Source organism: Schistocerca serialis, chromosome 3, assembly GCF_023864345.2.
Source record: "Schistocerca serialis cubense isolate TAMUIC-IGC-003099 chromosome 3, iqSchSeri2.2, whole genome shotgun sequence".
In the NCBI taxonomy this organism is placed as follows: domain Eukaryota; kingdom Metazoa; phylum Arthropoda; class Insecta; order Orthoptera; family Acrididae; genus Schistocerca; species Schistocerca serialis.
In genome coordinates, this window is record NC_064640.1 from 311,809,193 (window position 1) to 311,835,770 (window position 26,578).

Here is a 26,578-nt window from a genome sequence, read left to right on the forward strand (position 1 = left end):
GATTGTTAAGTATGGAGCTATTGCATCAGCATACTCTGAAAGGAACCTAATTGGTGTATAGTCAGGATCAGAAGATTTTCATTTGTTAAGTGATTTAAGTTGATTCACTGCTCCGAGGTTATCTACTTCTATGTTACTCATGTTGCCAGCTGCTCTTGATTCGAATTCTGTAATATTTACTTCGTAATAATTGGCAACCAATGCTGTACAATCGCAATAAAGTCATGAGATGTTCACATCTCATGATTTTATTGCGATTGTACAGCACTGGTTGCCAATTATTAACATAAAAATGATCGCAGGTCTCAGACGGGATTTTATGTCCTGTCTATCATATTTACTTCGTCTTCTTCCGTGAAGTTATTTCGGAAGGCTATGTTTAGTAACTCTGCTATGGCAGCACTGTCTTCGATAGTATCTCCATTGTTATCGCGCAGAGAAGGCACTGATTGTGTCTTGCCACTAGCATACTTCACATACGACTAGAATCTCTTTGGATTTTCTGCTAGTTTTCGAGACGAAGTTTCGTTGTGGAAACTATTATAAACATCTCGCATTGAAGTCCGCGCTAAATTTCGAGCTTTTGTAAAAGATCGGCAATGTTGGAGATTTTGCGTCTGTTTAAATTTGGCACGTCATTTTCGTTGTTTCTGCAACAGTGTTCTGACCCGTTTTGTGTACCATAGGGGATCATTTCCGTCGTTTGTTAGTTTATTTGGTATAAATCTCTCATTTGCTGTCGATACTATTTCTTTGAATTCATGCTACATCTGGTCTACACTTACCTTGTTAATTTAGAAGGAGTGGAGATTGTCTCTCAGGAAGATGTGAAGTACATTTTTATCTTCTTTTTTGAATAGATATAGTTTTCGTTTATGGAGGATTCGGGGTTTACAATGTTCAGTCTCACTACGACAACCCTGTGTTCACTAATCCCTGTATCTGTTTTGATGCTCGTTATTAAATCAGGATTATTTGTTGCTAAGAAGTCAACTGTGTTTTCACAACCTTTTGCTATTCGCGTAGGCTCTTGAACTAACTGCTCAAAACAATTTTCAGAGAATGCGTTTGGGACAATTTCGGATGATGTTTTGTGCGTTTCTACAGAATTAAACATGTATTTTCACCATCATATCGAGGGTAAATAAAAGTCACCACCAACTATAACTGTGTGAGTCGGGTACGAGCTGGAAATCAAACGCAAGTTTTCTTTCAGCAATTGTATCAGCTGAATTGGGAGTTCGCTAAAAGAATTCAATTATTATTTTATTCCGGTTGCCAAGAATGACCTCTGCTCATACTAACTAACAGGAACTATCTACTTCAGTTCCACGACAAGATAAACTGCTTCTAACAGCAACAAACACGCCACCGCCAACTGTGTTTAGCTTATTCTTTCCGAACACCGTTAGGTTCTTCGCAAAACTATCGGCTTAACTTATTTCCGGTTTTAGCCAGCTTTCAGTGCCTATAACGATTTGAGCATCAGTGCTTTCTATTAGCGCTGGAAGTTCTGGTACTTTCCCAACACAGCTACGACAATTTACAACTGTTATACCGAGGGTTCCTAGATCTACTTTGTCCCCGTGTTCGACATGCATCCTTTGTGACTGAAGCCCTTTTTGTGTTTTCCCGAGACCCTCTAACCTAAAGAACCGCCCAATCCACGACACACAGTTCCTGCTACTCGTGTAGCCGCCTCCTGCGTGTAATGGACTCCTGACCCAGAACCCGAAACCTAACCATCCTATGGCGCAAGTCGAGGGATCTGCAGCCTACACGGTCGCAGAACCGTCTGAGCCTCTGATTCAGATCCTCCACTCGGCTCTGTACCAGAGATCCGCAATCGGTCCTGTCGATTATGCTGCAAATGGTTACCTCTGCTTTCATCTCGCAAGCAAGTCTGGTAGCCTTTACTTCTTCTGTTAGCCGCACGAAACCAGAGATAATCTCTTCCGATCCAAAGTGACGCACATCATTGGTACCGACGTGAGCAACCACCTCAAGTTGGCTGCACCCTGTGCTCTTCATGGCATCCGGAAGGACCGGTACCAGTATGGAATGACTCCACCTGGTATGCACAAGGAGTGCACGTTGGCTTTCTTGCTCTTCTTGACAGCTATGTCCCTAAGAGGCCCCACAACACACATAACGTTGGAGCTCCCAATTATCAGTAATCCCACCCTCTGTGATTGCCTTGGTCTTACAGGCTGAAATGTTTCCTTTGAAACAGGACAGGCGACTGCATCTGGCTGAGCGACAGTGTCGGCCACAGACAGCACCTGGAACCTGTCTGTTAGACTAACTGGGTGTGTCTTATGTGCAGCCCCCTGGGAAGTCTTTCTCCGCCTGCCACGCCCTGGGGCGACCTCCCACTCGACCACAGGCGAGGGGTCAACCTCAGTGCGAGCAGTAACTAGGTTGGCCACCGGTGAGGACTGATCGGAGGACTCGGACATGCTGAATGTCCGTTAGATCTCCACGGCCGGCCCACAACAGTGGTGCCCATCCACTGCAGCCCTCAAGCAGTGTAACCGAGCCCATCACAGCCGGGAGCTGAGAGCGTAGTGTCACCAACTCGGCTCGCATCCGCACACAACAATCGCAGTGCCTATCCATACTAAAGAGCCGGAAAACTAAACTACAGAGATCAACAGACTATCGACTCAGACTACGGAACCCTACTGCAGGCCCTGACAAAAAAGCGGGAACTGTCTCTAATAAATTAGATTAATACGCAGAAATTCAAAAACCTAACTACCGAAGCACTCAGGTGAAACTAAATAATTCCCCCCTGGTTAGGAACTTTTAATACGTCACAAAATCGGTTTACTTTCCGACGGAAACGAAAACTAGAGAACTGTGGCTATTAGATATTTAATTAACACGCAGAAACTCAAGACATTAAACCATTAAAGCACCCAGATAAATTATACAATTCGCTCCTGGTTAGGAACTCGTAAAAGTCACAAAATCGGTTACTTCTCTGTTGCTGCGTCTGTCTCGGGCGGTCGCTGCTGCCTCTGCCTGCCTGTGTGTGTGTGTGTGTGTGTGTGTGTGTGTGTGTGTGTGTGTGTGTGATTGAATTGAATATCTCGTTTCCATCTCCTACAAGAAGTGTTACTCACTATACTTCGCAGTTTGTCATGTTACAGAAGGTGGCTCAGTCGGCTATGTCCGAAGGCCATAAATACAAACTAATTAAATAACTACAAAAAATGTAAACAAAGACGAATGCTTCCCGTTATGGCGTCTGTGTGTGGCCATTAGACGCAAGTACTCAACGCGCATGTGCAGATCCCCAACTGCAGTACTACAACGGCCATTTTAAAAGGTCCTTTGAACATGTGTTCTGGAATGCATCGCTGCCACGGTAGATGGCGCTGACGAATGAAAATTCCTCTAACCATGTGCCCTTTGTTCCTTGTGTGATGCAAGCTATGTGATTGACGCAGCGTAATGTAAGCAGCAGAATATTCCGACATTCATGTCGGGAACAAGCCGAGATGATGTTTGTGTACTGCCAAGCAGATGCAAACGGTCGAGGGCAGAATCAGGTCCTACAAATCTAGTGTACGCACATTCCGCCGTCTACCTGCACGTTCGTCTGTCTGAGAGGACCCATGATAACACAAACGCCCAAAATGGGCTTGAAATGTTGTGTGATGTGGTTGGTGTCTCTGAGGGTACTTGTTCTGGTGTAGCAATGCTGCCTCTCCACCGTTTGCATCTGTTTGACAGTACACAAACACCATCTCGGCCTGTTCCCGACATGATTACCGGACCATCCTGCTGCTTACAGAACTCTGCATCAATCACACAGCCTGCAACACACAAGGAACACACGTCACTTGGCCAGAGGAACTATCATTCATCAGTGTCATCTACCGTGGCAACAATGCATTTCCGGACACATGTTCATAAGACCTTTCTTGCTTACAGCAGTTTGTCGGTTTCATTAATGCTCACTCTGTATATGTTTTGATGTTCAGTGAAATCGCACATTATCAGTATCATACTAGATACAAAATACTCTGTTGTAATATGTGTCTAGTCCTAATTTCGTTGATTAATTAAAATGCCGATTAATAAAACAGTAGTTAATCCCAAACTGATAAAGGAATTGTGAAATATGAAAGTGCCATTACATGGAGCGTCTGAAGAAACTTTTGGAAAAGTTGATCATATAAAATTGTCTTTTATGCAAGGTCTGTTAGCTTAGGTGCCTTGTTCGACGCGGTTTGGGTACTTGAAAAGCGACTCAATCATTTTTTCAATGACATTAATTTTTCGTGACAAGTCGTGACAAGTCTAAAATTGTGAGTGACTATTTCGATCCTGCAAGGAGACCTGAGGTCCGACTGGTGATTTCAACACTTTCAAGTTTCGTGAGGGACCGTTGTAGAGCAGTGTATTTGTTCATAGACTTCCACTGATTGGGATTTTGGAACTAGACCCATTCACGTATAATAATTGACTTTAGAAATTTACCTGCATTTTTATTAGGATTGGACTGCTACTACGTTTGGTAGAATGTAATTGGTTTTGATTGTGTACCGATGATGGTGCCATTAAAGCGGAGTTACTAAATACTGTTTTCCGTAAGTCCTTCACGAAAGAAGACGAAATTAATATTCCACAATTCGAAACCAGACAGCTATTAGCGTGAGTGACATAAAAGTAGATATCTTAGGTGTTGCCAAACAACTCAAATCACTTAAGAAAGGCAAGTCTTCCGATCCAGCTGGTATACCAATCAGGTTCCTTTCAGAGTATGCAGACACAATAGCGCCTTTCTTAGCAATCATATACATCTGCTCACTTGACGAAAGGTATGTTCCTAAAGACTGGAAAGTAGCACAGGTCACACCAATATTCAAGAAAGCAAATAGGAGTAATCCATTGAATTACAGGACTATATCACTGACCTCAATTTGCAGTAGGAGTTTGGAGCATATACTGTACTCGAACGTTATGAATCACCTTGAAGAAAATGACTTATTGGTACATAACCAACACGGATTGAGAAAATATCGTTCTTGTGCAACACAGCTAGCTCTTTATTCCCATGAAGTAATGAGTGCTGTCGACAAGGGATCTCAGATCGATTCCATATTCCTAGATTTCCAGAAGGCTTTTGATACTGTTCCTCACAAGCGACTATTAATTAAATTGCGTGCACATGGAGTATCGTCTCAGCTGTGTGACTGGGTTCGTGATTTCCTCTCCGAGAGATCAAAGTTCGTAGTATAGACGTTAAATCATCGAATAGAACAGAAGTGATATCTGGCGTTCCGAAAGATAGTGTCATAGGCCCTCTGCTGTTCCTGATTTACACAAATGATCTAGATGATAATCTGAGCAGCCCCCTTAGATTGTTTGCAGATGACGCTGTAATTTACTGTCTAGTAAAATCATCAGACGATCAATTCCAATTACAAAATAATCTAGAGAGAATTTCTGTATGGTGCGGAAAGGGGCAATTGGCACTAAACAAAGAAAAGTGCGAGGTCATCCACATGGGTACTAAAAGAAATCCGATAAATTTAGGGTATACGATAAATCGCACAAGTCTAAGGGCTGTCAATTCGACTAAATACCTAGAAATTACAATTACAAGAAACTTAAACTGGAAAGACTGCGCTTTGTTGGAAGAACACTTAGAAGATGCGACAAACCCACTAAAGAGACAGCCTACATTACACTTGTCCGTCCTATGCTGGAATATTGCTGCGTGGTGTGGGATCCTTACCAGGTAGGATTGACGGAAGACATCGAAAAGGTGCAAAGAAGGGCAGCTCGTTTCGTGTTATCGCGCCCATGGGGGTGAGAGTGTCACTGATATTATTGTGACTTGGCAAGACAGCCAAGCCACTAGGAGGTGAAGCCGAAAGGCACGCGTTTAAGCTCACGCAGGCTGGCGTGAGGTCTGGAACAGTTAAAGGATTTGAGTCTAGCAAATAAAGTACGTAGCTGTTGGAATACTTAACTTTAATCCATAATTGGTGAACATCGGTCTGACGGTAAATGCATCACAAGATAAATAGCAATTGATAATGGCGCCTTGCTAGGTCGTAGCAAATGACGTAGCTGAAGGCTATGCTAACTATCGTCTCGGCAAATGAGAGCGTATTTTGTCAGTGAACCATCGCTAGCAAAGTCGGTTGTACAACTGGGGCGAGTGCTAGGAAGTCTCTCTAGATCTGCCGTGTGGCGGCGCTCGGTCTGCAATCACTGATAGTGGCGACACGCGGGTCCGACGTATACTACCGGACCGCGGCCGATTTAAAGGCTACCACCTAGCAAGTGTGGTGTCTGGCGGTGACACCACAGATATGAAACGCGAGTTGGGGTGGCAGTCACTTAAACAAAGGCGGTTTTCTTTGCGGTGAGATCTATTTACAAAATTTCAGTCACCAAGTTTCTTTTCCGAGTGCGAAAATATTTTGTTGACACCCACCTACGTAGGGCGAATTGATCGTCATAATAAAATAAGAGAAATCAGAGCTCTAACGGGAAGATTTAGGTGTTCCTTTTTCCCACGTGCCATTCGAGAGTGGAATGGTAGAGAAGTAGTATGAAAATGGTTCGATGAACCCTCTGCCAGGCACTTAAGTATGAATTGCAGAGTAACCATGTAGATGTATATGTAAACATCTCAAATTATGATTCATAATTTGGCTTTATATGGTCATCGTTCGTCAGTGTCAAACTAACTGAATAAATAAAGAGTTATCAATCATTCCTATAAGTGAAGAGTGCTAGACTCCTCACTCTTCACTGGTAATTCAACACCGTGAGACGCTATTTTATTGGGGGACAGTGTAAGTGAGAGAGAGCCGCCTGTATGATTAATTAGGCAAGCTAAAGCAATTAACTGGTCTTGCCCTAGCCTGAAACTTGTATTTCATGCTTACTGGGCTAAGAAACAGAGTCAGCAGAGTTTTGGTTGGTCTCGTACTGAAAGCAGTCCTTTACTGTATGAGAAACTTGGAGTGCTTTGCTCCTTCTGCTCTGAGCATTGCATGTTAAAGTTAGGTTTAAACGAACACATTTTTGCTGTTAGTCCAGATCTATCAGTATTTAACTCAACTTTCATTAGTATGACTTTAGAATCATATTTTCAAAACAATTATCTTTACTCACATACTTCTCTCCTATAATATGAGTATATGCATTCACTTTAAAAGCTGATCAGAATGACAGTGCTCATTGTGTTTTACTTACAATACCCATGTGGTACAGATACTGTTTAAATTTAGTAATGAATTACATAATTTTTCTTATTATGTAAAGCGGTTTCTTGCTGCTATGTGGTACTACAATTTTATCTAGGCAAAGTAACAAATTGTATTGAATATAACTGAGTTTTTGTTTTAACAATCAACCTGTAGAATAACTCTACCTCAGAAATACTGGGTGGACAAAATAAAACTGGAAAATGTTTACAGTAAGACTGACACGAGATTAGCCTTTCTTAATTAACATCACAGAATATACCTAGAAATGGTCACCATGGACGATATGCAGTACAGTGCTCGATTCATCAAACTGTTAGACACACTTAGCAGCTCCACCTGAGAGATAGCAGCAATAGCACTTTCAGTGTTCTGTTGTAGCTCTTCCATTGTGTGACGATTATTTGAGAACACCTGTCCCTTTAATCTGTGGCACAGGTAGATATCACAGGGAGAGAGATCAGGCAATCGAGATTGCGCTACCTCTGCTGATTGTCGTTTCCTCATTGAAAATGCGAGGATTGTTCGGGAAGTAAGGAACGATCAGTCACGAAATGGAAACCACAGTGAAAATCAAAACTGTTTTCTTTGCACATTTAGCTACATCTTCCAGGTACTTCTCTGTATAGTAGCCGCTTGGACTTAGACATTTGTCTGAGCGTTATACCAAATTTCCAACACCACCGTCATAGAAGGCAGCCGCCTGTGCTTTCCGATAGTTCTCTATGCTGGTCTGTAGCGCGTAGACTGCGCCCAAGTGTTGTCTTCGTATCCAACATTTCATGTGAAGAGAGATGATACTCAGGACGAGACAATTAGGGCTGTGTTGTGGGTGATCAAACGCTTCCCATCGAAAAGGCTGCAGGAACATCTTCACTGCCCATGCAGAGTGTAACTGACAAGGGAACCTCCCCATCGCAGCCCCCTCAGATTTAGTTATAAGTTGGCACAGTGGATAGATCTTGAAAAACTGAACACAGATCAATCGAGAAAACAGGAAGAAGTTGTTTGGAACTATGAAAAAAATAAGCAAAATATACAAACTGAGTAGTCCATGCGCAAGATAGGCAACATCAAGAACAATGTGAGTTCAGAAGCGGCGTGGTCCCGTGGTTAGCGTGAGCAGCTGCGGAACGAGAGGTCCTTGGTTCAAGTCTTCCCTCGAGTGTTAAGTTTACTTTCTTTATTTTCGCAAAGTAATGATCTGTCTGTTCGTTCATTGACGTCTCTGTTCACTATAGTAAGTTTAGTGTCTGTGTTTTGCGACCGCGCCGCAAAACCGTGCGATTAGTAGACGAAAGGACGTGCCTCTCCAATGGGAACCGAAATCATTTGGTCGCAAGGTCATAGGTCAACCGATTCCTCCACAGGAAAACACGTCTGATATATTCTATACGACACTGGTGACGGCATGTGCGTCACATGACAGGAAGATGTTGTCGACCCACCTAACTTGTACACTTGGCGAATGGGTAAAAAGATTCCTCTACCTTGCCCGATTTAGGTTTTCTTGTGGATGCGATAATCACTCCCAAAAAAGTGATCGCATCGGACGGACGGACGGACAGATAATAATTGTCTGAAAATAAAAGATTAAACTTTTCACTCGAGGGAAGACTAGAACCAAGGACCTCTCTTTCCGCAGCTGCTTACGCTAACCACGGGACCACGGCGCTCCTGAGCTCAGCTGATTCTTGATGTTACCTATCTTATGCATGGACTACTCAGTTTGTATATTTAGCTTATTTTTTTCATAGTTCCACACAACGTCTTCCTGTTTTCTCGATTAATCTGTGTTTAGTTTTTCAAGGCCTGTCCACTGTGCCAACTTATAACTAAATCTGAGGGGGGTGCGATGGGGAGGTTCCCTTGTGAGAATTACCGTGAAGAAGGAAGTGCGTGGCAATTGTGTTAGGTGGGCTGCATTCAATAAGGCGAAACCTCTCAGCAGGCCCTCCTACTTGGTGGGAGCCATTGTTGTTGTAGGCACCTTTAATCGCTCACAGTGCGCTCACAACCGAAAAGAGTGTCTTGATGTGATCAACGGTCATACTAGAGACACTTTCCAAAACGTTTGTGAAAAGCCTCGTTGGATTTTCACAGTGGTTTCCATTTCGCGACCGATCGTTCCTCACTTTCCGTATAGGCCTCGTATTATGCACTCATGAGAAGGTTGTTAAGGCGGTGTGTGCTGTTGCTCTGTCTTGCGGAAAATATCCATTCAACCATTCTTCTTCTATGAGTTGATCCACATACGGGTTAAACAGTTTTCCGGAAATACCGGTTAGTATCAACGGTTCAGTGAAAGAATCGTTTTATGATGGTGACACTAGACATTGCGCTCCAAACGCCAATCTTGAGACACTGGTGACGGCATGTGCGTCACATGACAGGAAGATGTTGTCGACCCACCTAACTTGTACACTTGGCGAATGGGTAAAAAGATTCCTCTACCTTACCCGATTTAGGTCTTCTTGTGGATGGGATAATCACTCCCAAAAAAGTGATCGCATCGGACGGACGGACGGACAAATAATAATTGTCTGAAAATAAAAGATTAAACTTTTCACTCGAGGGAAGACTTGAACCAAGAACCTCTCTTTCCGCAGCTGCTTACGCTAACCACGGGACCACGGCGCTCCTGAGCTCAGCCGATTCTTGATGTTGCCTATCTTATGCATGGACTACTCAGTTTGTATATTTTGCTTATTTTTTTCATAGTTCCACACAACTTCTTCCTGTTTTCTCGATTAATCTGTGTTTAGTTTTTCGAGGCCTGTCCACTGTGCCAACTTATAACTAAATCTGAGGGGGGGTGCGATGGGGAGGTTCCCTTGTGAGAATTGCTGTGAAGAAGGAAGTGCGTGGCAGTTGTGTTAGGTGGGCTGCATTCATTAAGGCGAAACCTCTCAGCAGGCCCTCCTACTTGGTGGGAGCCATTGTTGTTGTAGGCACCTTCAATCGCTCACAGTGCGCTCACAACCGAAAAGAGTGTCTTGATGTGATCAATGGTCATACTAGAGACACTACCCAAAACGTCTGTGAAAAGCCTCGTTGGATTTTCACAGTGGTATCCATTTCGCGACCGATCGTTCCTCACTTTCCGAATAGCCCTCGTATTATGCACTCATGAGAAGGTTGTTAAGGCGGTGTGTGCTGTTGCTCTGTCTTGCGGAAAATATCCATGCAACCATTCTTCTTCTATGTCCACATACGGATTAAACAGTTTCCGGAAATACCGGTTAGTATCAACGGTTCAGTGAAAGAATCGTTTTATGATGGTGACACTAGACATTGCGCTCCAAACGCCAATCTTGAGATTATGCAATGGCTCTTCAAGGTACTTACTGGAATTTTTTCATGCATAATGGCCCATGTTCTGTGAGTTCACATATCCTGACAGGCTGAACAAGGCGTTATGTAATGAAATGAAACACAAGATCCAAAAGTCCCACTTCCATTACACTCAGAAACCACAGAAAGAAACGCAACACGCGGAAGCTCGTCTGGAAACTTTAACTCATGCACAACAGTAAATCATAAGGATGTAGATGCAGGTCCTTTTTGAAAATGTTCCGACATGACGGTCTCTTAATCCCTGATCGCACAGATAAACGGCGCTGAGATATCGTCAGACTTTGTCCCAGACTTTCCTTCACTTGAGCAATGTTTTCTGGTGTTCGAACTCTTTTCGGATAGATCCGGTTTTTTATTCACTACAGAGTCCGTTTAGCGCCATTTTGCAGCTAAGTTTTGGATTGCAGACTTTTACGGAGGGTTTTCCAAAACACTTCCAGCCTTTAGCTCTTGCACAAACACTTCCGCACATGTTCTCCACTACACGTGGTTCGCAAAAACCAGATAATGGACACCCGCTGTTTTATCGTGAGCACCATTTTGTGTTGCAGTCAACTAGTCACTAAACATGTCTGCTCCTCTCACTCATTCAAAAGTAATGACAGCAAACTACTCGGGACAGAGCTTGCCAGAGATGCGCATGCATAGAGATGTGACAGCAACAGGCTGATGCATAAAAATCACGGTTTCCAGCATTTTATGTATTGGGCTAACAAAGATCAGTCCGCATCCGTCTTACAAATATTTTCCTGGGAAGTTCTATTTCAGCCTCCTCAAAGCTATAAACTGTTCTAGAGACACCACAACAAAGTCAGAAAAGTATGAACTGTTTTAAAGGTGGAGCCCCTCCACGTCCACACCGGCATGATGGCCAAAACAGATCTACTGCCATCTCTGCTTAAGGTTTAGCTTTCACTAAAGTGAGGTCTTGCAGGACGTGGGTACTGCGATGTTTTTATACGTTTGGTTAAGGTTAACCATTAATACGCGCTCATCTGGAGATAGACTGCGTCGAAAATTGAACGAAGGATAGCGGTTTGAAGGGCAGAGAGGAAAAAACTGCCAAGGCAAGTGCCAAAGGAAAAGAAACCTCTGCGATAGTTGAGCCGGGTAGTAAGAGCAGTAGCGGATATCTTGCTAATTGCGACAGGTCATGCAAAGATAAGTTAACTTAATAGCGGAGAATATGCAAGTGGATATAGTGACAAAGCCATCTGGTCCTCATAAGAGATCAGTCCATTATGATGCGGCAGCACTGTGTCCTGCTGTTTAAGCTGTGAGAGCACCCTGGCGCTCCGTGCCAGTGACGCCTGGGCGCAGGGAAAGGCCCAGGTCGCCCATCGGTGACTGGTAGGCGTGTCTCGTAGCCAAACGACCAGAGATGTACGGTCGCGTAGTGGCACCACTCTTCCTCCGTTGGCTGCGCTGACAGGCTCAGTGAGGGCAGCCGCTGGGTCTCCCCTACGTAGCGGATGACGTAGCCAAAACCCTTGAGTGTCCTGATCGCTGTAGTAGCCCACTCATCGCAGCAGAGCTGCTCGGAGCCGATAGGATTCGGTGTTTTTGCAGCGGCACCCGTGTTCTTCTTCGGTGTATACAGGGTGGTCCATTGATAGTGACCGGGTCAAATATCTCACGAAATAAGCACAAACGAAAAAACTACAAAGAACGAAACTCGTCTGGCTTGAAGGGGAAAACCAGATAGCGCCATGGTGGGCCCGCTAGATGGCGCTGCCATAGGTCAAACGGATATCAACTGCATTTTTTTAAATAGGAACGCCCATTTTTTTATTACATATTCGTGTAGTACGAGGCCTGTTCAGAAAGTAAGCTCCGATTGATTGCCAAATTGAAACCACAGTGAATATCAGAAATGTTTTACTTGTAACAATTAGCTACCCCTTTCAGCTACTTCTCTACGTAGTCGCCGTTCTGACTTAGACTTTTGTCATAGCGTTGTACCAACTTTTCAATAGCCTCATCATAGAAGGCAGCCGCCAGTGCTTTCCGCCAATTCTCCACGCTGGCCTACACCTCGTTGTCTGTGTCAAAATGTTGTCTTCAAAGGCAGCGGTTCATGTGACCAGAGATGAAACTCAGGGGGAGACAATTGCGGACTGTATTGTGGGTAATCTAACATTTCCATTTGAAAACGATGCAGGAGCATCTTGATTGCCCCTGCAGAATGCGGCTGAGAATTGTCGTGAAGACGAAACAGCACGACAGTTATGTAATGTTAGCTGCATAGCTTCAGGCGAAATTTCTCACCAGGCCCTCGTACTTGGCGGCAGACACTGTTTTCTAGACATCTTTACGCACTCACTGCGAGCTCAGAAATGAGAAGAGCGACGTGATGCTAACTGGGGTTATACTAGAGACACTACCCAACACATCTGTGCAAAGCTTTATCGGATTTTCATAGTCGTTTCCATTTCGCGACCGATCGGAGCTTACTTTCTGAACGCCCCTCGTACATAAAGAAATATGAATGTTTTAGTTGGGTCACTTTTTTCGCTTTGTGATAGATGGCGCTGTAATAGTCACAAACGTATAAGTACGTGGTATCACGTAACATTCCGCCAGTGCGGACGGTATTTGCTTCGTGATACATTACCCGTGTTAAAATGGACCGTTTAGCAATTGCGAAAAAGGTCGTTATCGTGTTGATGTATGGCTATTGTGATCAAAATGCCCAACGGGCGTGTGCTATGTATGCTGCTCGGTATCCTGGACGACGTCATCCAAGTGTCCGGACCGTTCGCCGGATAGTTACATTATTTAAAGAAACAGGAAGTGTTCAGCCACATGTGAAACGTCAACCACGACCTGCAACAAATGATGATGCCCAAGTAGGTGTTTTACCTGCTGTCGTGGGTAATCCGCACATCAGTAACAGACAAATTGCGCGAGAATCGGGAATCTCAAAAACGTCTGTGTTGAGAATGCTACATCAACATCGATTGCATCGGTCCCATATTTCTATGCACCAGGAATTGCATGGCGACGACTTTGAACGTTGTGTACAGTTCTGCCACTGGGCACAAGAGAAATTTCAGGACGATGACAGATTTTTTTGCACGCATTCTATTTAGCGACGAAGCGTCATTCACCAACAGCGGTAACGTAAATCGGCATAATATGCACTATTGGGCAACGGAAAATCCACGATGGCTGCGACAAGTGGAACATCAGCGATCTTGGCGGGTTAATGTATGGTGCGGCATTATGGGAGGAAGGATAACTGGCCCCCATTTTGTCGATGGCAATCAAAATGGTGCAATGTATGTTGATTTCCTACGTAATGTTCTACCGATGTTACTACAAGATGTTTCACTGCATGACATAATGGCGATGTACTTCCAACATGATGGATGTCCGGCACATAGCTCGCATGCGGTTGAAGCAGTATTGAATAGCATATTTCATGAGAGGTGGATTGGTCGTCGAAGCACCATACCATGGCCCGCACGTTCACCGGATCTGACGTCCCAGGATTTCTTTCTGCGGGGAAAGTTGAAGGATATTTGCTATCGTGATCCACCGACAACGCCTGACAACATGCGTCAGCGCATTGTCAATGCACGCGCGAACATTACGGAAGGCGAACTACTCGCTGCTGAGAGGAATGTCGTTACACGTATTGCCAAATTCTCTGAGGTTGACATCATTTTGAGCATTTATTGCATTAATGTGGTATTTACAGGTAATCACGCTGTAACAGCATGCGTTCTCAAAAATGATAAGTTCACAAAGTTACATGTATCACATTGGAATAACCGAAATAAAATGTTCAAACGTACCTACGTTTTGTATTTTAATTTAAAAAACCTACCTGTTACCAACTGTTCGTCTAAAATTGTGAGCCAGATGTTTGTGGCTATTACAGCGCCATCTGTCACAAAGCGAAAAAAGTGGTCCAACTAAAACATTCATATTTCTTTAAAACTACACGAATATGTAATAAAAATGGGGGTTCCTATTTTAAAAAAACGCAGTTGATATCCGTTTGTCCTATGGCAGCGCCATCTAGCGGGCCAACCATAGTGCCATCTGGTTTCCCCCTTCAAGCTAGACAAGTTTCGTTCTTTGTAGTTGTTTCGTTTATGCTTATTTCGTGAGATATTTGGCCCGGTCACGATCAATGGACCACCCTGTATATCGCGCTGTGGTTCTTCACTGACTGCTCCTTGGGGGGAGTGGCGGTAGGTGTCATCACTGCACGGAGGTCGTGTGCCAGCTGCGAGCGCAATTCCCACAGCTGGCTGCATGCCTCCAACATCTCCGCAGGCCAGGTGGCCTTAAGAGCTGCCCTCTCTGCACCCGTGGCCGCTTTGAAGGCCGCAGTCGCCTCCTCTGCCATGTTCGTCAGCATAGTGCGCACCTCCGGGCCCTATTCTGTATCGTTCATACCGATTGGTGCGGAAGGTTAGCCTCTGTAGTGACGTCATTTTCGATTCTTTATCCAAAGTTGCTATTCTGCAAGCTTCTGAGATGTATTACCGATCGGTCCTGCCGCCAATTTTCCGACAACTGTGCCGAGCATCGGTTAAGTTTCGGTATGGCCATTCGTTCGATTTGGTGTGATTTGTTTACAGCTAGAATTTGTTATTTTAGAATTGTTGAGTGGTTTCAGTTTCGGATTTAGTGTTTATATTTTACCGAAGAATCACTAGGATGCATCTGAGTGGAAAGTGAGTTCATAATAGATTGTTTTGCTTTGTTAGAAATGTGGTTGTATTGTTGTTACTGTGAATGACTATAACACAAAAAAACATTTTCGGTCAATATTCTCACAAAATACTTGTTATTTTTGAGTAATGAAGAGTTCAAAAATCATTAAATTTCAAATGGTTGGCTCTGCTCAAGTGTATTAGATGAGTGTTAGTTGATATTACTAGTGACTTCGTGTACTTTTTTCCGCAAATGATTTACTTATAATTATCTAAAGGCGTTTAAAACTGTTAAGTGACAATGGAAAGGAATTTTGTGAAGCCTGATAGCGAAAATCTTCCAAAATTTCATGCGTTTAGGACTTACGCCCGCATCATTCGGCAACAAAGTCAGCATGTGCCTTTCTCGACTAGAATTAGTAAAAGCAAAGCACTAGCTGCATGCGAGTTGTAGTAGCCAAGTAGAACCAGTGCTAAATGAGGTAGATTTGCATGCCGCTGGGGATGAAAAAAATTTTTTTCCTCTTCTTGTTTGTAACACGTTCTGAGACTTAGTCATTCTTGAAAGCTAAGTATTTTTCTGAAATATTTGTTGTTATTTACATCTAAGAACGCGCGTTCTCAGTATTGTGTATCTTCGATTTCATGACTTCCGTATGTTTAAGAAATGAAAGATGAAATTGCTATAGATGAAATTACTGTGTATGAAACAACTGACAGTGACATTTATACGTTTTCCTGTTATAAATAATTTACCATTTTTTTCCGATTACGTAGCGATTTCCGAGTGTGTGGTCAGAGAGGAATCTAAGAGCACAACTTAATTTACTGCAAATGAAACTAGCAGCAATTGTCTTTATACTCTTGTTTGTCACAATCGAATCCTCAACAACAGTAGAGAGAGACAAAAGATCCCCGCCATAATGCTTTTAGACTATATCACCATATATGAAACATTTTGATTCATCAGATGCATGTTATAAATTACGACGAACTTCAATAGCTGCTCTCACCACACGCTCTCGAAAAGGCGTTTTTAAATTATGTTTTCCAGACCGAAATCGTTGATGTATCTTGTAGAGAAGTTGGCAACTTCATCATTTGGATCTCTATTAGAGTGCTAAAACCATGTTATATGAATCTTCTTATGCTTTTACACCCTCTTAAACAATTTTTCGGGTTCATGGAGATATGTTCCGTCTATGCAATTAGTTGAAGTCAGTTTGTTTGTTGCCATATGCATTTCGCTTCTTTTATTTGTGAATATGCTTTTTTGGGTGTTTTTATAGATGTAATTATACAATGTGGTACTATACACCATTCCTAACTCATGTTCTGAAACGTAAAATCCAAAACAAGTCATCCATGTGAATGAGAATAAAATGAGATAATATGGTATTTATGACAGTTTCCAGAACTCAATCAAATACCCTATCGTTATTATGCCTGTATGGAAACACGTGATCAGCGAAATTTGAACAATACTACATACTCTAAACACACTTTTCAGTACTGCGAAGAATAGCGTGCCTGTGACGGCGAATGGAAGCTTCGGGTTCGTGCCGCTGTGCGCGCTGCAGTGTGCATGTGCAGACCTGCGGCAGATTGCTTTTGATTGGTTGGCGGGAGGAGAACTGATGATGGCGTCTCAGTTTGCTAGAACCGTAAGCCATTGCTTCCAAAATAAGTACAGAATAACGTGGGGGGCTCTCCTTCAAAAACAACGCCGCTCGGTGCGCTCACCTACCGATCCGGTCGGCATAGCGGCCGAAAATTACAAAATAGGGGCCCGCACATGCGTCACCCGCTGTGCTAACGCCGGTGACACCGCTCCCCCCCCCCCCCCCCCCTCCGCGCCACTCACACTAGCGCGATATTCTGAGCGCCTGTGGGCAGTGCAAGCTGTCTTCCCGCTTCTCAGTTTTGTATTCGTTCGGCGGCTCTTACGGCGACGTCGTCGTGTCTTCCCAGTTTGCCCCTTGTCTCCAGAGCAGTCGTCGCCGGCAAAAGCCGGGCAGCCATGCCACTTGGCCACATATGGCCCGCCGCAGCGAGCCCAAGTTTTTTGCCTCGTCTCGTCGTCTGGGTGTTCTATAGGATTCAGGTCAGGACTCTGTGCAGGCCAGTCCATTACAGGGATGTTATTGTCGGTAACCACTCCACCACTGGCCGTGCATTATGAAGAGGTGCTCCATCGTGTTGAAAGATGCAATCGCCATCCCCGAATTGCTCTTCAACAGTGGGAAGTAAGAAGGTGCTTAAAACATCAATGTAGGCCTGTGCTGTGATAGTGCCACGCAAAACAACAAGAGGTGCAAGCTCCTCCATGAAAAACACGACCACACCATAACACCACCACCTGCGAATTTTACTGTTAGCACTACACACGCTGGCAGGTGACGTTCACCGGGCATTCGCCATACCCAAACTATGCCATCAGATCGCCACATTGTGTACCGTGATTCGTCAACGTTTTACCACTGCTCAGTTTTCCAATGTTTACGCTCCTTACGCCAAGCGACCTGTGTTTGGCCTTTACTGGTGTGATGTGTGGCCTACGAGCAGCTGCTCGACCATGAAATCCAAGTTTTCTCACCTCCTGCCTAACTGTCGTAGTACGTGCAGTGGATCCTGATGCAGTTTGGAATTCCTGAGTTATGGTCTGGATAGATGTCTTCCTATTGCACATTACGATCCTCTTCAACTGTCAGCGGTCTCTGTCAGTCAACAGACGAGGTCGGCCTGTTCGCTTTTGTGCTGTACATGTCCCTTCACGTTTCCACTTCACTATCACATCAGAAACAGTGGATCTAGGGATGTTTAGGAGTGTAGAAATCTCGCGTACAGACGTATGACACAAGCACCCAATCATATGATCATAGTCGAAGTCCGTGAATTCCGCAGGGCGCCCTATTCTGCTCTCTCACGATGTCTAATGACTACTGAGGTCGCTGATATGGAGTACCTGGCAGTAGGTGGCAGCACAATGTACCTAATATGAAAAACGTATGTTTTGGCGATGTCCGGATACTTTTGATCACATAGTGTACCAGCAGGACAACGCTACGTGTCACACAGCTCGCAATGTGCATTTGTTGTTCGAAGAGCACCAGGATTAGTTTACCGCACTTCCTCAAAGTCTACCAAACTCTTCAGGTGTAAATCCAACTGTGAATCTGTGCGACGACCTCTGTCGGGAGTGTCAACGGAGAAATGTAGCGCAGAAGTGGAAGCAGCGTGCTCCACATCGCTGTTGGTCGATACCCTCCAGAACCTCATTGACTCTTTCCCTGCACGTCTCGCTGTCGTCCGCGCTGCAAAAGGTGGTTATTCACGCTTTTGATAGGTGATCACATTAATGTGACTGGACAGTGTACACTTACAATGTAAGCTACATCTCTCGGCTTGAAGAACGTATCAACTGTGAAAGGCTATCGCTAAACGATTTGATAGTTTTCAGAAAGCACAATTAGTTCACATTATAGCATATTCGAGATGTAGCTCCGAATATATTTATTAACATCAGTTGATGTATAGACTACTTTAAATAGTCTATGCTTGAATTATTGCTCTGAAGACTATAAAAGATTTTGTCAACTACAGTAAGTATGCCAGCCGAACTGACTAGTGATGAGGGGCAGAGATACTGATGTAGAACTTTTACTGAAGCATGTGGCAATTCTCGTTATAACACATTTTTCGATTGGAGATACCGTGTACCCTAAAAACATTACTAAGTGTAATTGCTATAAGAAATACTCACTGATTGTCAAGAATTAATGTCTCGTACATTCGTTTGAATTACAATAAAAAAGCACTTACGAAGTTACAACATCTTGACAAGATAATATAATTGTGTAAGGGGAGTCGTTTGGCTGCCTCTGATATTTCCATAATCAATAAGGAAACGATGGGAGTCGTATTAGAAGTATAAAATATCTTACCTGATGGCTCTGGCTGTCTTTTGAAGCGTTCCTGAAAATGAGAGAGCACCATTTATTTAGTAAATATAAAATTGACTAAAACTTAAGTCCTAAGATAATAATCTACATCATGTCTGAATACCAATGACTGTAAAGTTAGTAGTCATTTACAACCTTACTTAATCGTTCATACCGAATACTGAATAGATCATAGACATTTACCTTTCAGGTCGCAAATGTTGGCTCATATATATATATATATATATATATATATATATATAGAGAGAGAGAGAGAGAGAGAGAGAGAGAGAGAGAGTGTGTGTGTGTATGTTACCGGTCCAAGGAATAACTAGTCGTCCACTTCATGAATAATACAAGGCAGCGAAGGTCACCAGCTACAAGAAAGTTCATTAAAAATAGCACAGGATAATTGTCTGGTGGAAAGTTATCTGGCCCAGAGTAGACAGTTGTCCTTTTATGAATACATAGACAATTTTAACAGAAATACTACGTGCTAGCTGTACTTTACGACCTGAGAAACGTATGATAATTTTGAAAGGAGTAGTAGACGAACAAGAATTATTTTTCTTCATTTTGCTCTTAGTTAAATGTTTATATGAGACAGAAACAGGTGGCAACTACCCACTCAAAGAATCACAATTTAAGCGAACGCGGGGAAAGAGGAGACGAAAACAGAGAAAGTGTGTAGTCGCTGTAAATGGCCCTCAAAATTCTTCCACGATGCAGATTTATGTTGCTGTATATGAAAAGAGTATTCCCCGCTTCGAATATGCGTGTGACTGATAACGTTTATGTTGCAGCGTCATTTCGACAACTGTCTTATTTGTCATCTTGTAACGAAGGTGAAAAGTAAGAAACTTGTCGAAACGTTGCTCTGAAACGAACATTTTCTACTGGTTTCCTGAGAAGAATCCGTCAGTGCAATTCGCTGAGAAAGCACACATTCGCATATAACTGAAACGGTTTCCCATAAATCCTGTTCGGACTGATTCATTGCTCACAGTTTCAGGCTTCTCTTGCAACGAGCTCAGGCACGTGGTACCGTGTGCCTTTTGTAAACACTTGGTGCGACAGGCGACCCGTTTGGCCAATCGTTGACCCAAAAGGTGAGACGCCAGGGAGATTAATACTGAAATTACGCTTTAATAGAATACTTGTTGAATATCAAATGACACTGGCGCAACCATGGCATTAATAGAACATGAGACTTCGTGGTGTATTGGGCACGCTACTACATCCGACGACAAGAACGACCCCGTTACAAGGTAATAACTAAGTAAGAAAAACGTAAATAAGACCACCATTACTTTAAATGGCCTCTTCAGTAGCTGTTAAAATTTGTTAGTTGATGCTTTTCCTTTATTTGCGGCTCTAGCTCAAACAGCAAAGTAATCTTGCATCTAATTCAATACCTTTTCATGATATAAATAACTTGTGTTATAATTTTAAGTGACTTTGTGAATCTACACTGGGCTGCACAAAGAATATCTCTGACCGTATCACTCGTAAAATAACCGCTTAACTGTGATTCTGCCAGGTACGCCCGATATTTTTGTTTGACCTGAGCCAGTAAAATCAGAGCTTGACAGATTAACTGCGTCAACGGACAGCCCGAAAGGCAGTTATTATCACAGGGACGATCATTCGAAGTAAAAACTGTAGTAAACGTGGGATCTAGAATGCATACCTTAAGAGCTATGGGTACTTCACCTTCGATGCTGTGAACCAAATCTCTTCTGTTGCAAGTTCTTTGCTTTCCATATTTTGAGAAGTGGTAGTATGGACCAAAACAAGAAGAAAATGTCAAGTGAACATGGGCTCTGTCGTCCATGCCGTAAGAGCTACGAGCACTTCTTCATCTTTGCTACTGATAAACACGTCTCTTCTACTGAAAAAGTTGAAAATCTCGTAAGATACGCATTTTAGAGCCCATATTTATTAGAAATTTTTTTGTTCTGGTCAATATTACTTCCTGCCAAAATATGGAAAGCAAAGAGCTTGCAGTAGAAGAGATTAGTTACATAGTATCGAAGAGGAAGTGCTCACAGCTCTTTAGGTATGCACTCTAGAATCCATGTTTACTGGATTTTTTGTGCCTCGAATGATCGTTCTGGTCATATCCCTGAATATTAGCCATTTTTCCTGGCACGTCCTGCATAGATCAACTGAGTGAAGGTATTCCACAATAAGCAAATCACCTTGATGACACCTACGTGATCTAGGCCACATGGGAACAGCATCTAAGCAGTGTAGCAATCTGCTTCTAACGATTCCATTATAACAGCCAGGACTGAAGAGAAGGTGAATATAAGTTTTTCAAGGCAAAAAGCAATATGAATAAAACATTTTTTGCGTCAGTCGTTTGTTTATTTTGGCATTGCGCGTTTCGATGTTTCACACCATCATCTTCAGGTGGAGAATTGTTTATTTACTTGGCTGGTGTTGGTGAAGAGTACAGACGTCTTTTCACAGTCGCAGACAAGGCCAGTATGGGTTATTTTGCGTCGTTTGTTAATGATAAAAATTGTTGATTTAAAAAAGGCACTTTAGAGGTTAAAAAGGTCTGCATACTGTTGCCTGATGTATGTCCTCTCCACTGAATATTACATTTACATTGTCGGTTCAAAGAAGTTGTATATGTTACAGATATATTAGTTTACATTGGATACAGAGATACAAGATAACATGGATTTTACAAAAGTATGTTTTTCTTTTTAAAATACATGAATGGGCTGCACGATAATATTATCATATGCACAACTCAGTTATTATATTAGGGAGATATATAGACATTTTTAATGTGAATGTGCTGCAGTATTGGATACAAAAATAACGATTAAATAGTTATGTACATAAATAGGTTTTCCTTTTGTTTTAAAAAATGTTAATGGGCTTGTCTCGAATGATTCAATTATTATGATAATTTCTCATATATAAAAAGATTGCAATATATTGTACATATGTAATGTAAGCTGAACTTATTGAGGGATGAATGGGAGTGATTATATTAATTGCTGCGCAGCGAAACTGTGAATTATGAGAAAGCTTTAAGTATTTTGTCAAAGCTTTTGGAAAAGTTGGTTGATCCTGCTTGGCATTGAGTAGATGTTCCCAAGTGTTTTGTCTGTGCATAATATAGATTTCTTGTTCTTCATACAGAGACAGTCTGTGTCCTTTGTTCAGTGTATATAGTATTTCAAGGCTGCTTTCTACATTGTCAAATCGATGTTCTGTATCTTTTACATGGGAAGCTACTGCAGATATGTGTGGTGTGTTGTATCAAAAGAAGTTGATGTGTTCTTTAAATCTGGTGTGGAAGCTACGGCTTGTTTGACTTATGTACTAAGCCGGGCATTTACTACATATGATTTCATTTGTGCTAGACGATGAAAATTGATAATGACTGCTTTTTAAGGTATGAGGAAGTCTTTGGCATGTTTTATTGTTTATTTGGAATGAAATTCTTATTTTGTGTCGCTTGAAGATATTGACGATTTTTTGACAGATGAAGGAAAGGGGTGCATGTTGTTAGTGTACTTTCTTGGTTCTTGGTGGTCATTTTGTTCATTTTTTAATTTTTAACTAAATTGTCTATTAGTGTGGGTTTCTACCAATTAGCTACAGCTATCTGTTTTATGATTTTTATTTCTTTCTGGAGGCTCTCATCAGTCAATGGGATTTTTAGAGCTCTATGGATCATTGAGCAGTATGCCGCTAGTTTGTGCATGTTGCGATGGCAGAAGGTAGCTTATATATTTATGTCTGTGGTGGTTGCTTTCCTGTAATTTGGAATACATATTTGTTATCTTGTTCGCAGACGGTAAAATCGAGGAAGTTAATGGTGTTATTTATTTTCTGTTCACAGGTGAATGTAATATACTTGTGCATTTTGTTGAATGTTTGTTTTCCGCATAAATCATGAGAAACGTATCGTCTACATATCTTCTGTAGAACTGAACTTTTTCAGTGCATATTGGTTTTTTTTGTGAAAAATATGTGCTGTAGTTCAGCTATGTTTCCTGATATGCTAGCACCCATAGCTTGCTCATTTATTTGTTTGTAGATTTTTCCATCGAAAGAGAAGAAATTATATTTCGATACTAGTTGCAGAAGGCTAAAGCATCATGAATGGGGATGTTAGTATACAGATTTGTTACATCTAGAGAGATTATTTAGCATTTGTTAGTACTGTGTATGTCCTTCAGCTCACTGGCGAATGAGAGGCTACAATTTGTTGAGTAGTTGCTTTCAACCAGAAAGTTATCCCCTAGGATCTTGTTGAGTATCTGTAGAATTTTGTACCCAGGGTAATTCATTGAATTGGAGATTGCTCTTATAGAGCCATCTTCTTTGTGAGACTTTAATTGAGACCATAGACGTGGTACTGTTGGATTCATGAATATACATTGGTGCTTTTCCCTTTCAATAAGCCGGAAGTTAGTATTTTTGAGAATGACCTTCAGCTCATTTTGGAATTTGTTTTAGGATATTTGTCTAGCTGTATGCTATAATTTTCTTCAAACGACTTTAAGGTTTTCTGGATGTTTTCATTTTCATATAAAATAACTGCTGAAATTCCGTAGTCTGCGTTTGTGACAATTGGTTAGTGGCAAAATAAATAAGTGACAGACGCAGAAACTGTTTTATTTGTGTTGATCAACTGTCGCAGCCCTCATAACGCCGCCCTTTGTGGATGAAATATTCAAAAAGCAGTATCTAATCTATGTACTGAACAAAGAAACTCTCCAAAGTTCACTGGCACTCGTGGAGGTCATCTAGAATAGTAGCCCTGAAAAACATGAAGAGCTACCATTTTTGCATGGTAAAACTGAATTACTATGAAGTTCAACCCCAGTGCAGTCCATATTGTACGCCTCAGGAAGGAAGGAAACAACGTTTTTCGTCAGCAGCCTTGCAGAAGGCTTTCCTGTGTCTAAGGCAGCGTCACAAATCCTCAACATACCTGGCCACCTTCAAATGGTTCAAATGGCTCTAAGCACTATAGGACTTAAAATCTGAGGTCATCAGCCCCTAGACTTAGAACTACTTAAACCTAACTAACCTAAGGACATCACACACATCCATGCCAGAGGCAGGATTCGAACCTGCTACTGTAGCAGCAGCGCGGTTCCGGACGGAAGCGCCTAGAACCGCTCGGCCACTGGCCACCTTCGCTACAGTTAGTACAGAACGAGGATTAAGGTTAATTAGACAAAAGGAATCATTCCATAACGCCTCCGCTTGTGATGTGCTAAATTCCATCTCGGTTTTAAAACATACGATACATGATTTTTATGGGATTTTCGTGATACATTGGAGTATTTGCAACTATTATATTTTCGCTATCTATACTACTATTTAAAGACGAGTCGTAAATTAATGTTGTTACTGAAAACCTCTAAAATTTCTGGATAAATGTACTTCAAATTTTTGCACATTGCACTAATAAGCGTTCGGACAGACATAGACGACGTATATATGTAATCTACACTTCTAAACGAAGACAAGTTATATTTCAACGATGTTACCAAAAGTATCGAAAAGTTCTTGACCGATTTACTTCAGATTTTTACACGATATTCTAATAAACTTTCAAGTGGACATAGGCTCCACAAATAGTTGTTTCTAAATAGTGACAGTGAATGTTAGTGTAGGCCATGACAATGAAGATAATGGGAAATCAGAGAAAATTACAAACTGTGAAAGAAAACAACTGCTTTAAATAACATAAAAATCCAGGAAATCCACAGCATGTGGTAACAAGAAAGACAACAAAAAACTCACTGATGATTGATGATGCTGACACTTCAGCAAAATAAGTCAGGGAAACAGAAATAAAAATTGTGTTTTTCTCAAGACAGATCCTCTCCAAACACACACACACACACACACACACACACACACACACACACACACACATACATATATATATATATATATATATATATATATATATATATATACTCCTGGAAATTGAAATAAGAACACCGTGAATTCATTGTCCCAGGAAGGGGAAACTTTATTGACACATTCCTGGGGTCAGATACATCACATGATCACACTGACAGAACCACAGGCACATAGACACAGGCAACAGAGCATGCACAATGTCGGCACTAGTACAGTGTATATCCACCTTTCGCAGCAATGCAGGCTGCTATTCTCCCATGGAGACGATCGTAGAGATGCTGGATGTAGTCCTGTGGAACGGCTTGCCATGCCATTTCCACCTGGCGCCTCAGTTGGACCAGCGTTCGTGCTGGACGTGCAGACCGCGTGAGACGACGCTTCATCCAGTCCCAAACATGCTCAATTGGGGACAGATCCGGAGATCTTGCTGGCCAGGGTAGTTGACTTACACCTTCTAGAGCACGTTGGGTGGCACGAGATACATGCGGACGTGCATTGTCCTGTTGGAACAGCAAGTTCCCTTGCCGGTCTAGGAATGGTAGAACGATGGGTTCGATGACGGTTTGGATGTACCGTGCACTATTCAGTGTCCCCTCGACGATCACCAGTGGTGTACGGCCAGTGTAGGAGATCGCTCCCCACACCATGATGCCGGGTGTTGGCCCTGTGTGCCTCGGTCGTATGCAGTCCTGATTGTGGCGCTCACCTGCACGGCGCCAAACACGCATACGACCATCATTGGCACCAAGGCAGAAGCGACTCTCATCGCTGAAGACGACACGTCTCCATTCGTCCCTCCATTCACGCCTGTCGCGACACCACTGGAGGCGGGCTGCACGATGTTGGGGCGTGAGCGGAAGACGGCCTAACGGTGTGCGGGACTTAGCCCAGCTTCATGGAGACGGTTGCGAATGGTCCTCGCCGATACCCCAGGAGCAACAGTGTCCCTAATTTTCTGGGAAGTGGCGGTGCGGTCCCCTACGGCACTGCGTAGGATCCTACGGTCTTGGCGTGCATCCGTGCGTCGCTGCGGTCCGGTCCCAGGTCGACGGGCACGTGCACCTTCCGCCGACCACTGGCGACAACATCGATGTACTGTGGAGACCTCACGCCCCACGTGTTGAGCAATTCGGCGGTACGTCCACCCGGCCTCCCGCATGCCCACTATACGCCCTCGCTCAAAGTCCGTCAACTGCACATACGGTTCACGTCCACGCTGTCGCGGCATGCTACCAGTGTAAAGACTGCGATGGAGCTCCGTATGCCACGGCAAACCGGCTGACACTGACGGTGGCGGTGCACAAATGCTGCGCAGCTAGCGCCATTCGACGGCCAACACCGCGGTTCCTGGTGTGTCCGCTGTGCCGTGCGTGTGATCATTGCTTGTACAGCCCTCTCGCAGTGTCCGGAGCAAGTATGGTGGGTCTGACACACCGGTGTCAATGTGTTCTTTTTTCCA

The 26,578-nt window shown here is 43.0% G+C and overlaps 1 protein-coding gene across 1 annotated transcript in view; it reads right to left on the minus strand.

The window, feature by feature from the left end:
- Positions 1–26,578, minus strand: part of LOC126470115 (MAM and LDL-receptor class A domain-containing protein 1-like) — a 336,480-nt gene that overhangs the window by 284,996 nt on the left and 24,906 nt on the right. The window contains exon 3 of the mRNA XM_050097720.1: positions 19,210–19,240. Coding sequence (XP_049953677.1) covers positions 19,210–19,240 — 31 coding nt within the window. The remainder of the gene's footprint in view (positions 1–19,209; positions 19,241–26,578) is intronic.